At 43.0% G+C, this 14,139-nt stretch overlaps 1 protein-coding gene across 1 annotated transcript; it reads right to left on the bottom strand.

Annotated features, from left to right (window-relative positions):
• Positions 1 to 2,943: 2,943 nt before the first annotated feature.
• LOC309383792 (zinc finger protein with KRAB and SCAN domains 8-like) lies at positions 2,944 to 11,204 on the bottom strand. The gene is made up of 4 exons (XM_081936691.1): positions 10,752 to 11,204; positions 6,270 to 6,383; positions 5,504 to 5,630; positions 2,944 to 4,529 (listed from the first exon to the last, which is right to left on the bottom strand). The coding sequence occupies exons 1-4, from the start codon at positions 11,115 to 11,117 to the stop codon at positions 3,871 to 3,873; spliced, it is 1,266 nt and encodes a 421-aa protein (XP_081792817.1). The 5' UTR covers positions 11,118 to 11,204; the 3' UTR covers positions 2,944 to 3,870.
• Between the last annotated feature and the right edge of the window lie 2,935 nt (positions 11,205 to 14,139).

The following is a 14,139-nucleotide window of genomic DNA, read 5'->3' as shown; positions in this document are numbered from 1 at the left end:
ATGGGGACACTAAAGAGATAGGTCAAGGCAGTTGTGATAATGATGACTCAAATAAGCAGGGGATCGTGGTCCAAAACGAAGAACTTTCTTCGGAAAGGCGAAAAGGGGAACCAGGTATCACACATCAGTCGCAGAAGAAGATCAAGGTATGTAAAAAGAGAAGTCACCTTCTGGTTGGTGATTCAATCGTAAGAGATGTTAATTTAGGAGAGGATACGGAGGTTTTAAAAGAGGTCAGGTGTCTGCCAGGTGCTACTGCCAGCAGAGACAAGAGGCGTATTCTTAAGATAGTCAAGAATGCAAGTAAGGACTGTGACGTTGATGCTATTATACATCTTGGCACTAATGATCTATCCCAGAAAGATGTACTTTCTGTGCAGAATGATTTCCAGAACTTGGGGTATGAACTTAATAGTATAGGTTGTAGGCTTATCTTTTCAGAGGTTTTACCTGTATATAAGGAACAAAAAGGGAAGGGCCAGCGTGTAGCAGAGTTTAATGTTTGGCTAAATGAGTGGTGTAAAAGGGAAGGCTTTGGTTTTATTAGTCATGAAGCCTGTAGCTGGTCCAATGAAAAACTGTACAAAAGAGATGGGTTGCACCCATCCAAGAAAGGAACTGAGTTACTTGGCATTAAATTCACAGATTTTCTTGATAAACATTTAAACTGAAGAGCGGGGACAGAGAATTAATAGATACAGAACATCTCTGTCCCCAGCAAACTAAAATTCATAGGGTTATAAATGCATGTAACATAGATGTGTGTGTGGGTAAGATTATCACTCCTGCTGTCAAGCAAAACCAAGCATGTAATAGTGATTGTCATACCATGTGCACGAATCACACAAGTGGCAAGAAAATAGGGGCAGTCAGGCATAATACAGGTTATGTAGACAGTAAACACAAGGTCAATCAAAATGGACTCAAATGTCTATATACCAATGCACAGAGTATGAGGAATAAACATGGAGAATTAGAAATTCAAGTAAAAGAGGGCAGATATGATATTATTGCCATTACAGAAACTTGGTGGGATGAAACTGACAAATGGAACATACAGCTAGAAGGATTTAAATTATTAAATAATTTAAGTAAAAATTAACAAAAAAAGCTTCTTCCAACATGTTAAAAACAAGAAAAAAGTTAAGGAAACAATTGGTCCATTGCTAGGAGAAAGTGGCAAGAAGGTGACAAGCAACAGGGAGAAAGCAGAACTATTTAACTCATGTTTTGCATCTGTCTTTACACAAAGGGATAAAACAGTCCAACCTATCAAAAGCAGCACCACAAAATTAGGAACACAAATTGAAATAGGGAAGAAAATGGTAAGTGAGCACCTGTCTACCCTAGACGAGTTCAAATCACCAGGACCGGATGGATTACACCCCAGAGTTCTGAAGGAACTAGCAGACGAGATCTCAGAACCACTGAATTATATCTTTCAGAGATCCTGGAACACCGGGGAACTACCAGAGGACTGGAAAAGAGCTGATGTGGTTCCCATCTTCAAAAAAGGGAAAAAATTAGATCCAGGAAACTACAGACCTATCAGCCTAACCTCAATACCAGGAAAGATTCTGGAAAAAATAATCAAGCAACGAATTTGCGAACACCTAGAAGCAAACAAAGTAATAGCCAAAAGCCAACATGGATTTGTCAAAAACAGATCATGCCAGACTAATCTTATTGCATTCTTTGATAATGTGACAAAATTAGTGGACCAGAGGAATGCCGTTGATATAGTTTACTTGGACTTCAGTAAGGCTTTTGATAAGGTAGACCATAACCTATTACTAGATAAAGTAGAAGAATGTGGGTTAGACAGCATCACCACCAGATGGATTGGTAACTGGCTGACCAACCGCACTCAACGTGTAGTTCTCAATGGAACTGCATCTACATGGAGGGAAGTATGCAGTGGAGTACCCCAAGGCTCTGTTTTAGGCCCAGTACTCTTCAACATCTTCATCAATGATTTGGATGAGGGAATAAATGGGGAACTCATCAAATTTGCAGATGATACCAAGCTGGCAGGAATAGCCAACACTCCAGAAGATAGGCTTAAGATACAGAAGGATCTTGACAAACTTGAACATTGGGCACTATCTAATAAAATGAAATTCAATGGTGAAAAGAGTAAGGTTCTACATTTAGGCAACAAAAACGGAATGCACAGGTACAGTATAGGTGATACCTTACTCAGTAGTAGTAACTGTGAAAGGGATCTTGGAGTCCTAGTGGACAACCATTTAAATATGAGCCAGCAGTGTGCAGCAGCTGCCAAAAAAGCCAACACAGTTCTAGGCTGCATCAACAGAGGGATATAATCAAGATCACGTGAAGTGTTAATACCACTTTATAATGCCTTGGTAAGGCCACACTTGGAATACTGCATTCAGTTCTGGTCGCCACGATGTAAAAAAGATGTGGAGACTCTAGAAAGAGTGCAGAGAAGAGCAACAAAGATGATTAGGGGACTGGAGACTAAAACATATGAAGAACGGTTGCAGGAACTGGGTATGTTTAGCTTAAGAGAAAGAAGGACTAGGGGAGACATGATAGCATTATTCCAATATCTCAGAGGTTGCCACAAAGAAGAGGGAGTCAAACTATTCTCCAAAGCACCTGAGGGTAGAACAAGAAGCAATGGGTGGAAACTAATCAAGGAGAGAAGCAACTTAGAACTGAGGAGAAATTTCCTGACAGTGAGAACAATTAATCAGTGGAATAGCTTGCCTCCAGAAGTTGTGAATGCCCCAACACTGGAAGTCTTTAAGAAGATGTTGGATAGCTATTTGTCTGAAATGGTATAGGGTTTCCTGCCTAGGCAGGGGGTTGGACTAGAAGACCTCCAAGGTCCCTTCCAACTCTACTATTGTATTGTATTGTATTGTATTGTATTGTATTGTATTGTATTGTATTGTATTGTATTGAACTGGTGGCGCAGTGGTTAGAATGTAGTGCAAGCTACTGCTGCTGCCTGCTGGCTGCCTGCAATTTGGCAGTTCAAACCTCACCTGGCTCAAGATTGACTCAACATTCCATCCTTCCAAGGCCAATAAAATGAGGATCCAGATCGTTGGCGGAAATATCCTGACTCTGTAAACCACTTAGAGAGGATTGTAAAGCACTATGAAGCTGTATATAAGTCTAAGTGCTATTGCTAAATCAACAAGGAAGTCAAGGAAGCCATCAATCCTCAGGTTGGAAAAGATGGTGAGATGGTGATGGGCAAAAGGCAGGAAACTGAAGGGCTTAATTCTTATTTTTCATCTCTGTTGCCACAGCACTTAAAAATGCAGGTCAAAACAAGCAACGGAACACCTGGCTGCTCTGAATGAATTCAAATATTTGATCCAGTATTGTTCAGAATACCCTTTCGTGGATTTATATGGTTTCTGCCGTGGGCCTTATTTTATAAGAATTATGGTGTCCTTCCTGAGTTTACGTTTTCCACACACAATTTTCCTCGTTGGATACTTTACTGGTGAGTCAGATAAGAGTTTCTACTTGGAGGCTTTTCTAATTTGTCCATTTAAAAGGTTTCCTCCACAAGTGAATCCTTTCATGATGAGTAAGATAATCATTTCCAATAAAATTACACCCACACTCCACACAATATAAATCTTTCTCCACACTACATGCATTTATATGGTCTCTATTCTCTGTGGATCCTTTTATGAGAATTGTCCTTTTTGAGCAAAACTTTTATATGCTCTGTTCCCCGTATAAACTCTTTCATGATAAATAAGATAATTTTTCCGAGTAAATTGTTTTCCACACTCCATGCACTTGTATGGGCGCTCCCCAGTGTGGGTTCTTTCATGACAAATAAGATCTGTTCCAATGAAAACTTTTTCCAGACTCCAATCATTTACATGGCCTCTCCCTGGTGTGGATCCTCTTATGATGACTAAGTTGTTCCCTCCAAAGAAAGCTTTCTCCACACTCCATGCATTTATATGGCCTCTCCCCAGTGTGGATCCTTTTATGAGAATTAAGTTGTCCTTTTTGAGCAAAACTTTTCCCACATTCTGTACATTGAAATGGTTTTTCCCCTGTGTGGATTCTTTCATGTTTAATAAGACTACTTTTCTGAGTAAATGCTTTTCCACACTGTATGCATTCATATGGTCTCTCCCCAGTGTGGATCCTCTTATGACGATTAAGTTTTGAGTTCTGACAAAATCTTTTTCCACACTCCATGCATTTATATGGTTTTTCCGCTGCGTGCATCTTTAGGTGGAAAGTAAGGTGCCATTTGTCAATAAAGCTCTTTTCACACTCCATGCATTTATATGGTCTGTCCTCTGTGTCAATCCTTTGATGGCAATTAATATCACTACTCTCAGTGAATCTCTTTCCAAACTCCATGCAGCTATGTGTTTTGTCATTTGAGTGGATCCTCTGATGGCGCGTCAGATTACGACTTGTACGGAAGTCACTTTGGCTCTTTGAAGACACAGCCCATTGTGGTTTAAATAACCTCCGTGGCTTCTCGTTCTCATTCTCCACCCCATCACCACCACCTGTTTAGGGGGGAAAAGGCAGAAATTCTCATTAGAATTTAAAATGATGGCCGGTGGGGGCAGGGGGGGGGGTCTCCTAGTCAGAAATATGCCCATCTGACATCAGCATTGGTAACAACAAATTGTCAAACTAGGAGATGTTGGGTTGAAAATCTTACGTAGGACAATCTTAATGATATCCAAGAGTTTTGTCAGCACTGACCCATATGAAGGCTTTATACTGTTGTTAAGTCAATCTGCTCAGGCATTTGGATCTAAGACCTTTCACAATGGTATGGTGGACATTACTGAAAAGGCCCTTGTTGTTTTGTAGAAGAGTGGCTGTGAGGAAAACCTTGGACAAAATTACTATGTAGTGGATCGGCTGGTTTATAATCCAGAGCCCCTGGCAGTTAAAGGGAAGCAAAGGGAAGTGTATGAGACTTTTGAACATGTGGGTGTCCACTGGATATTAGCCACTATTGTGAGTGGGACTGTGCAGTGGCTCAGTGGCTAAGACGCTGAGCTTGTCAATCAGAAAGGTCGGCAGTTTGAAACCCTAATGCCGTGTAACGGAGTGAACTCCCGTTACTTGTCCCAGCTTCTGCCAACCTAGCAGTTCGAAAGCATCTAAAAATGCAAGTAGAAAAATAGGGACCACCTTGAAGGGAAGGTAACAGTGTTCCATGAGCCTTTGGTGTTTAGTCATGCCGGCCTCATGACCACAGAGACGTCTTTGGACAGTGCTGGCTCTTCGGTTTTGAAACGGTGATGAGCAGCGCTAGAGTTGGGAACAACTAGCACATATGTGCGAGGGGAAGCTTTACGTTATACATTGTGATTCTGATTATCCTGAGATTATGAAAGATTTTACAGGTGGTAGTCATTAGAGTTCTCACCACCGTATGCAAATGAGTGCATATACTTTCTCTCTTTAACTAAGACTTAAAACACCTTTCCTAATCAACAGAACCCAGAGCAAAGAGGATCCTTACCCAGAGCAGCCATATTCATATTAACCTCCAGCATGACTTCCCTGCAGAAGGCCTTCTGGCTAGAATCCAGCAGTGCCCACTCCTCCTCTGTGAAGTCCACAGCCGCCACCTCAAAGGGATCAGAGCCCTAGAAACAAAACAAAAAAATCTTCCCCATGTGAAAGTCCTCTCTTACGTTTTCTTTCTTAATTCCAAAAGAGAAAAGAGAGCTTTGCAAGAAACCAAATGGGCATTTTCTTCCAGCAAATAAACACACACACTTAAGGGTGGGATGCCCCCCCTCCACCTCCTCAATGCTGCTTTTTTAAAGGTACAAAATATGGGTTAGATGCATCCAAATTGCAGAATGGCACTGCTTGGGGACCCCACCCCTCACCCGTCCCCTGGCCTGGCAGAATTCACTAAAAAGATTTTGTGCAGGGAATCCTCTGGGCTTATCTCTCTGGCCCAGTAAAACACTCATTTGTTAGAAAACATGACATACCAATTAGGAATTTTTTATCTGCCCGAATTCAAAACGTTGCACATGATCTTGAAAATATCAAGTCTTTTGAAAGATATTAAGGAAGATAAAACTGTTCCAACACACTTCTAGTACAAGACTTTTGTTAATTGTCCTTTGTTTGCATTCCTAGGATCATCTTCAAGGTTGAATTAGTAAGGCTCACTGGGTCATTCTGTGGGGAGACCAGGATTGAAATTCACAAAGACTCGGCCTTTGGTTTACAAAGAAGCTCATGAATTCACAGAAGAAACTTACACTTACCTGGCAAGGTAGTCCCAGTTGGATCCTCCTGAAAAGAAGCTCTTCAGAATCATTGGATGGATCTCCTCTTCCCTGGAGCTCTGTTGAGATCTCCTCAATGAATGGCTCCTGCAACTTAAAAAAAAAGGCCTGGTTTATGATCTACTTGGATGTTAGTTTGCTTATGTTTTTGTTCTCCACATATATTTTTCCAATTCAAATCAAAATGAGAGAATTTGAGAACTCCTACTCTGTGGGTTGCTGTTATTTCTGGATAAACGCCTGCCACTTTTGTGAGATGCTTCCTTTTTATTTCCTATTTTCCTTCAGAACAGGAGCAACTTATTTATCTTCTCCTCATTACTTGACAATAACGGCCTTTCCTTCTTTGTGAATGTATTTATGTCTATTCTATCTGTGAGACCACCACCGACCTCAATGTTCAGAAGGAGATTTGAGGGTAAAACACATGCCCTGAATCACTGAGACTCATTAAAAGATATTTGGATACTTCATTCTTTCTAACAAATTCCCAGTCAGGTTTAACGTTTAGTGATAAATGTTTTAAGATAATTTTGAATATATGGAAAAGCGGAACTAGGGAGAATCTCTCTTGTGATGGAGTGCAACCTTTCAGCAGATTTGATCAATAAATCACTTTTGCAAAATGATTCTGAAGGATATCCAACTGTAATGAATGATATACTCTCCATATCAAAGCAAAGGGACATGCAGAGTACAATAATATCCTAAAGTGGACTAAAAGAATGACATGAGACAAATTGGGAATAGATCAGACGTTGTATTCAGCAGGTTCTGATCAGTTCTGGAGAACTGGTAGTGGAAATTTTGAGTAGTTCAGAGAATTGGTAATTCCACCTCCAACTGGCTCCGCCCCCATCTATTCTCTGCCTCCTGAGTCCCAGCTGATTGGGAGGAAATAGGGATTTTGCAGTATCCTTCCCCTGCTATGCCCACCAAGCCATGCCATGCCCACAGAACGAGGAGTAAAAAAAATTGAATCCCACCAATGGAATAGATAAAATAGAATTAGTAACAGTAATGAAAATCATGATAGGAACTTCAATAACCAAAAACTGTCAGCAGACCAACCATTCCCTAAACCACAATGTAAACACTGATTTTTTGTTAATATCAGGAAGAATCCTGAGAAAGCTCAGTTTAATAGCTTATCAAAACAGTCCAGGAAAACAATGATGTATACTTGCATTAGACCTTTTACCTTGCTCTAATATTGTTTAAAATGTTAATGTCCATAAGCATTTAATCTGAAATATAGATTTGTTCAGGGCTCTCTTCTATCATCAGGTAGGGAGCCCCATGATCATGATAATAGAATACGAATAAAGTATACTTTGCTGTTTTTCTCTGTAAGCTTTGTTTTTTCTTCAGGAACCATTTTTTTCAAACTCTATCATAAGTATAATCGAATGTCTGCTTAGAACTGTCTATAGTGAAATGTCTACAGTGGGGTATCAGAAAGATCCATCTTAGGCTCAGTACTCTTCAATATCTTCATAAATAATTTAGATGAGGGAATAGAAGGGGAACTCATCAAATCTGTAGAAAACATTAAGCTGGCAGGAATAGCCAACTCCCCAGAAGATAAGCTCAGGATACAAAATGATCTTGTCAGACTTGAACAATGGGCCCCATTCCAGAAAATGAAATTTAATGCAGAGAGAAGCAAGGTTTTACACTTAGGCAGGAAAAACCATAGGTACAAGTACAGATTAGGCAAAACCTGGCTCAAAAACAGTAACTGTCAGAGGGACAGTATAGTCCTAGTGGAGGAACACTAAAATTTGACCTGGCAGTGTGCGGCCATATATATATATATATGGTTTTCTGTCTGAACAAGGGGGTTAAACAAGAAGACCCTCAAGTCCCTTCCAGCTCTATATTGATTGAAGAATCCAGGAAATACTTGTGTTAAGAATCTATTCTATACAATCTTCTCGCTTACATCAGTTGGGAAAAGCATATAGTAATAATAATAATAAATTAATAAATTTGGATTTATTAGCCGCTCCCTTTCCGAGTAGGACTCGGGGCGGCGTACAATGGAGCATAAAACATAAAAGATAAATAACAGCACAAAAACGTACATACATACACAACACACATACATACATACACGGAGGAGGAAACAAATTACATCATTAGACAGTTAAAAATCAGCTTTAAAATACCCCAATTGTAAAAACCCAATATGCAGTTAAGAATTAATATTTAAGAACAATTTAAAAAACAGTTAGGAGGAATGAGAAAATTACGATTGCGATTGAGCCAGGCCAGATAATTGAAAGAGGTGGGTCTTCAGCTGTACACGGAAGAAGCGGAGATTGGAAGTAATCCTGATGTCACGGGGAGGTCATTCCACAGGGCTGGGCCCATCACAGAGAAGGCTCTGCTCCTGGGTGTCGCCCCCCGGCACTGTTTGGCAGACGGCACCCGGAGAAGTCCCTCTCTGTGTGAGCGAATTGGTCGTAGGAATGTGTGGGGCAGGATGCGATCCTGCATATAACTAGGCCCTGTGCCATGAAGCGCTTTAAAGATCCTAATCAAAACCTTGAAACGCACTCGGTAGACCACAGGAAGCCAGTGCAGCTCGCGCAGGAGAGGTGTTACAGGGGAGAATCTAGTCCTCCCCATAATCACCCGCGCGGCCGCGTTCTGGACCAACTGTAGTCTCCGAGTGCATCTCAAGGGAAGCCCCATGTAGAGAGCATTGCAGTAATCCAGGCGAGACGTCACTAGCGCATGGGTGACTGTGCGTAGGGCATCCCGGTCCAATAAGGGGCGCAATTGGCGCATCAGGCGGACCTGATGGAACGCCCCCCTTGCCACGGCTGTTACATGGTTATCCATGGACAGCCGGGCATCCAGGAGGACGCCCAAATTGCGCACCTGTTCCATGGGGGCTAGTTGGACGCCCCCGATGGCCAGAGATGGAAGTACCTGGTTGAACCGGGAGGCCGGAAGCCACAGCCACTCCGTCTTGGAAGGGTTGAGTTTTAGTCGGTTGCCATCCATCCAGACCCGTACGGCCTCCAGACACCGGGACATCATTTCGACGGCCTCATTGGGGTGGTTCGGAGTGGAAATGTATAGCTGAGTATCATCAGCATACAGATGATATCCCACCCCAAAACCACGGATGATCTCGCCCAGCGGTTTCATATATGTGTTGAACAGGAGAGGCGAGAGCACCGATCCCTGTGGCACTCCACATGTGAGTGGCCTCCGGGTCGAACTCTGCTCCCCTGTCAACACACGTTGCGTCCGATCAGAGAGGTAGGAGCCAAACCACCGTAAAACGGTGCCCCTGACTCCCAGCCCCTCTAGCCGGTGCAACAGGATACCATGGTCGATGGTATCGAACGCCGCCGAGAGATCTAATAGGACCAGGATAGAGGAACAACCCCTATCTCTGGCCCTCCAGAGATCATCAACCAATGCGACCAAGGCCGTCTCCGTGCTGTGCCCGGGTCGGAAGCCGGACTGGCGCGGGTCTAGATAATCATTTTCCTCCAGGTGACGTGGGAACTGCTGTGCTACCACACTCTCTACAACCTTCGCTATAGGTCCAGGATCTGCATCTCTACTAATTATACTGAAACTAAGCAATGTAAAAAATGGATAACTATATTCAAACTGATTTTCTAAAGTATTTTACTGAACACTACTGCCTTTTAGGATGATAGTATGGACTAGATTCAAAAACCTTGAGGGGGGGAAGTTTTCTGTGTTTTTGCCTCATAACATTAAACATAGATTTTGAAATATGCAACCTAAGTACTATTTGGTTCACCTAAACACAATTTTCATCTCTTATTTCATAAACTTTTACTATCCTCGGTTCATTCTTTGTATTAATTTGCAACTGTTTTAAATACCTGTGTGAAAATAATTCTCATTTTCTTCTTCTTCTTAAAAATATTATCTAAGAGAAGAAATATAAGTTTCTATGGAGACTCTAAGTAATCCAGGTCATTGTTGTCCCAAAGGTACTTTTTCAATAGGCAACTTGAGTTTTTAGTTTTTCTTTGAAGACCTTTCACTTCTCCAAGAAGCTTCTTCAACTCTGAAGAGTTGAAGGAACTTCATGGATGAGAAGTGAAACGTCTTCAAAGAAAAACCAGTAACTCCAGTTGTCTCTTGAAAAAGTTGGGACAAATAAGTCTCCAACATCGGTCCTGTTCATGAGAAAGGGAATTCATTTAAGACATTACATTCACATTCAGTTCAATGCTAATGGCACTGATCAAAATTTCTAAAGGGACTAGAGAACTTGGATGATTCATTTAGAATTGCGATATTTTTTGCATTACGGTTGTCCAGTCCATAACAAAGTATGAGGGAAAATAGATAACGACCCACAGTTAGTCGCATATCCTAAGACGTGCTGATGTTTTTCTCTTGCTTTTATCTGTAAGGAAGAGAAACAAAAGACGTAGAATAGGATGAAAACTCCCTCACCTGCTTCCCGTTTCCGGGCTCCGGGGCGGCTGCGGGGCCGAGGAGGTAGCCTTCGGCCAGGGCCACCGCCTGGGCGCAGCTCTCCGCCCCGCACTCCCTCAGCCAGTCCGCCAGCTCCGGGGGCAGTAGAGCCAGCAGCTGCTCCAGCACCACCAGGTCCAGCATCTCGTCTTTGCTGCTCCGCTCGGGCCGCAGCCACCCTCGGCACAGCTGGTGCAGGCGACTGTAAAGCGCCCGGGGCCCCTCGGCTTCCCGGGTGCCGCAGCTGCGGAAGCGCCAGCGCTCGGCCTCGGAGCTGCGGGGTTCCTCGGGGTGGCCACTCGCCCACCCACTCCCCGCCTGAAGGGAAGACCCACGTGCCTCCATTCTGTCTCCGGCTTCAGCGCAGCCCAAAAGGCTGAAATCCCCTCCGATGCCGCCTTAGCTCACAGCGGACCTTCCCCCACTCACTCGCCCCGCCCCTTTCCCGGTTTCAGCTCTTCTGAGGCTGAGAAGAGTAGCTGCAAAATCCTTCCCGCCAAAACTTCCTCTGCTCCCCAGGGCTCTCAGACGGTGGGTCAAAGACTACTGCATCCTAGAGTGGCGAAACTTGTTAAGAACCCTCTTTTACTGTTCTTAGATAGAGCGTCTCGTAAGGCAACTGCCGTCTCTCCTGTCCTGTCTACCCTACATCCCGGGCTTGTCTTCTGCGCATGCCCTGTTCCATGCTGACGATTAAAGGACGCTCTGCTGCTGGGGAAACGCTTGGTCCAGTGTGGCAGGGGATGCGAGTGTAAAGTGCTATAGGTGGCAGAGGATGATGGGTGTGGTGGAGCTTCAGCTGGGCTGCAATGAGCAAAGCGGCTTTGGATGATACTTGACTTGATTGCTGCTTCTGGGCAACTGGGATTTCTTCTCCTCTTAGAATTGTCTTAAATATGGATGTGCTCCTGGGGCAGTTAGAATAAATAGAGACGTGCAAATGTGACGGGAAGCCATATTGAAACTACATTTGTTATTAAATAAATATGTAAGCGTGGAGATACTTTTACACCAATTTGTCATCTCTGTTGCCTGTATTCCTGCGTTGAGACTCAAGGAAGGAATCCCCATTTTTCTACACAATACAATCTGTACTATATGTTTTGTTTTGTATCTACTACAGTTCTGTTGAAGTATTGACCTTTTCTTCACCTTTTCTGTTTGATTTTACCAGGCTGGACTACTGCCTGCTGGCTGCCTGCAATTTGGCAGTTCAAACCTCACCAGGCTCAAGATTGACTCAACATTCCATCCTTCCAAGGCCAACAAAATGAGGATCCAGATCGTTGGCGGAAATATCCTGACTCTGTAAACCACTTAGAGAGGATTGTAAAGCACTATGAAGCTGTATATAAGTCTAAGTGCTATTGCTAAATCAACAGGGAAGTCAAGGAAGCCATCAATCCTCAGTTTGGAAAAGATGGTGAGATGGTGATGGGCAAAAGGCAGGAAACTGAAGGGCTTAGTTCTTATTTTTCATCTCTGTTGCCACAGCACTTAAAAATGCAGGTCAAAACAAGCAACGGAACACCTGGCTGCTCTGAATGAATTCAAATATTGGGAACCAGAAGTTCTTCTGAAGTCCCTTCCATGGATTTATGTGGTTTCTTCTGTTGGCATAATTTTATGAGAATTATGGTGGTTCCCAAGGCAAGTTTTTCCACACTCCCTGCTTTACATGATTTCTCCCCCCCCCCCCCTATGGATCCTCTTAATAGTAATTCAGATAAGACATTCTACTAGAGGCTTTTCCACTTTGTCCACTTAGAAGTATTACTCCCTGCATGGATCCCTTCATGATGAATAACATGTTCTTCGCCAGTAAAATTATTTCCATACTCCATGCATTAGATTTACCATTTTGGATTGTTTTGTGAAGAACTTGTGATTGCTAAACCTTTTTTCACATTACATGCATATATATGGTCTCTGTTCTGGGTGAATCCTTTTATAATTAAGTTGTCCTGTCCGAGCAAATCTTTTCCCACACTCCATGCATTCATATGAATTATCCCCCCTTTGAATTCCTTCATGAGTAAATGTATTGTAAATGCCTGAGTTTTGATTCTGTTGGGAATGTTGCTTGGAATCCTGACAGTCTCCTGCTGGAGCAGGAGGTTGGACTAGAACAGTGGTGGGCAACCCGCGGCTCGGGAGCCACATGCGGCTCTTTACACCCTTTAATGTGGCTCTTCTGTGTGCCGGGTGCCCGCTCCCCTCCCTCCTCTCGGGCTTCGGAGGGAAGCTTCTGCAAAAGCCCGGCGAGTGACAACCAATTTTGGTCCTATGACTGCAGAATGCTGCAAAATACCATAAATGCAGGCCAGTTGTTGAGTGTTTCAAATGTGATTGGAACACTCAACAAGGTGACCACAGTGTGTGTGTGTGTGAGTGAGAAAGACAGACAGAGAGAGGAACAGAGAGAGGGAGTGAGGGAGGGAATCAGAGAGAGACTGACAGACAGACAGACACACACACACACACACACACAGAGACAGGGGGAGGGAGGGAGAGAAAGATAGACAGACAGAGAGACACACAGAGTGAGTGATTAAGTGAATGAGTGAGAGACAGACACACCCACATACACAGAGTGACAGAGAGAGAGGAAGGGAGGGGAGAGAGACAGAGGGAGAGACAGAGACAGACACACACACACACACAGAGTGAGACAGACAGACACACACACACACACAGAGTGACAGAGATGGGGGAGGGAGGGAGAGAGAGACAAAGAGCCAGAGAGAGAGAGAGAAAGAAAAAAAAAAAGAAAGTGGGAGAGAGAGATGAAATTAAAAACAATGACATACAAACCTGACTTACTGAAACTATCCAAGGAAATGCAAGGCCAATGTTCACATTAGTGGTTGTGACTTTGTCAGTCAATGTCAGGATGTAATTTTCTCTACATTGTAAGGCAAATTTTACGGAATTTAACGTTATCGATAAATAATATCGTTCTAAAGTTTTTGTTTTATTAGTTGTGTTATTTGTATCCTCCCGACCTATGTGGATACTTGCATGCAGAATATTCTCAATAAAAACTTATTGAAACTAAAAACAGTGTACCATCCTATGTATTTTCGGTTTTAAAAATGTGGCTCTCAAAGTAAATTTCAATTGTGGTTTTGGCGAGATTTGGCTCAGTTGAAAAAAAAGGTTGCCCACCAGACTAGAAGACCTCCAAGGTCCCTTCCAGCCCTATTCTAATCTGTTGAAATTGCTGGAGCTTTCTCCACTCTACATGCATTTATATTGTCTCTCTTCTGTGTCGGTCCTTTTATGTGAATTAAGTTGTCCTCTCCGAGCAAAGCTTTTCCCACACACTGTGCATTTATATGGTCTCTGCCAGTGATGTGCGGTGAGG

The sequence above is a fragment of the Natrix helvetica genome (assembly GCF_964273705.1).
Source record: "Natrix helvetica genome assembly, chromosome: 1".
Lineage (NCBI taxonomy): Eukaryota > Metazoa > Chordata > Lepidosauria > Squamata > Natricidae > Natrix > Natrix helvetica.
Note: the sequence above shows the minus strand (reverse complement) of the source record. Positions and strands in the feature narration are given on the sequence as shown.

Coding starts and splice junctions, on each gene's coding strand:
- LOC309383792 (XM_081936691.1), bottom strand. CDS start 11,117: ATGGAGGCACGTGGGTCTTCCCTTCAGGCGGGGAGTGGGTGGGCGAGT. Junction 6,384..10,751: donor AGCCCGGAAACGGGAAGCAG/GTGAGGGAGTTT, acceptor TTTTTTTTTAAG/TTGCAGGAGCCATTCATTGA. Junction 4,530..5,503: donor TATGAATATGGCTGCTCTGG/GTAAGGATCCTC, acceptor CCCCCTAAACAG/GTGGTGGTGATGGGGTGGAG.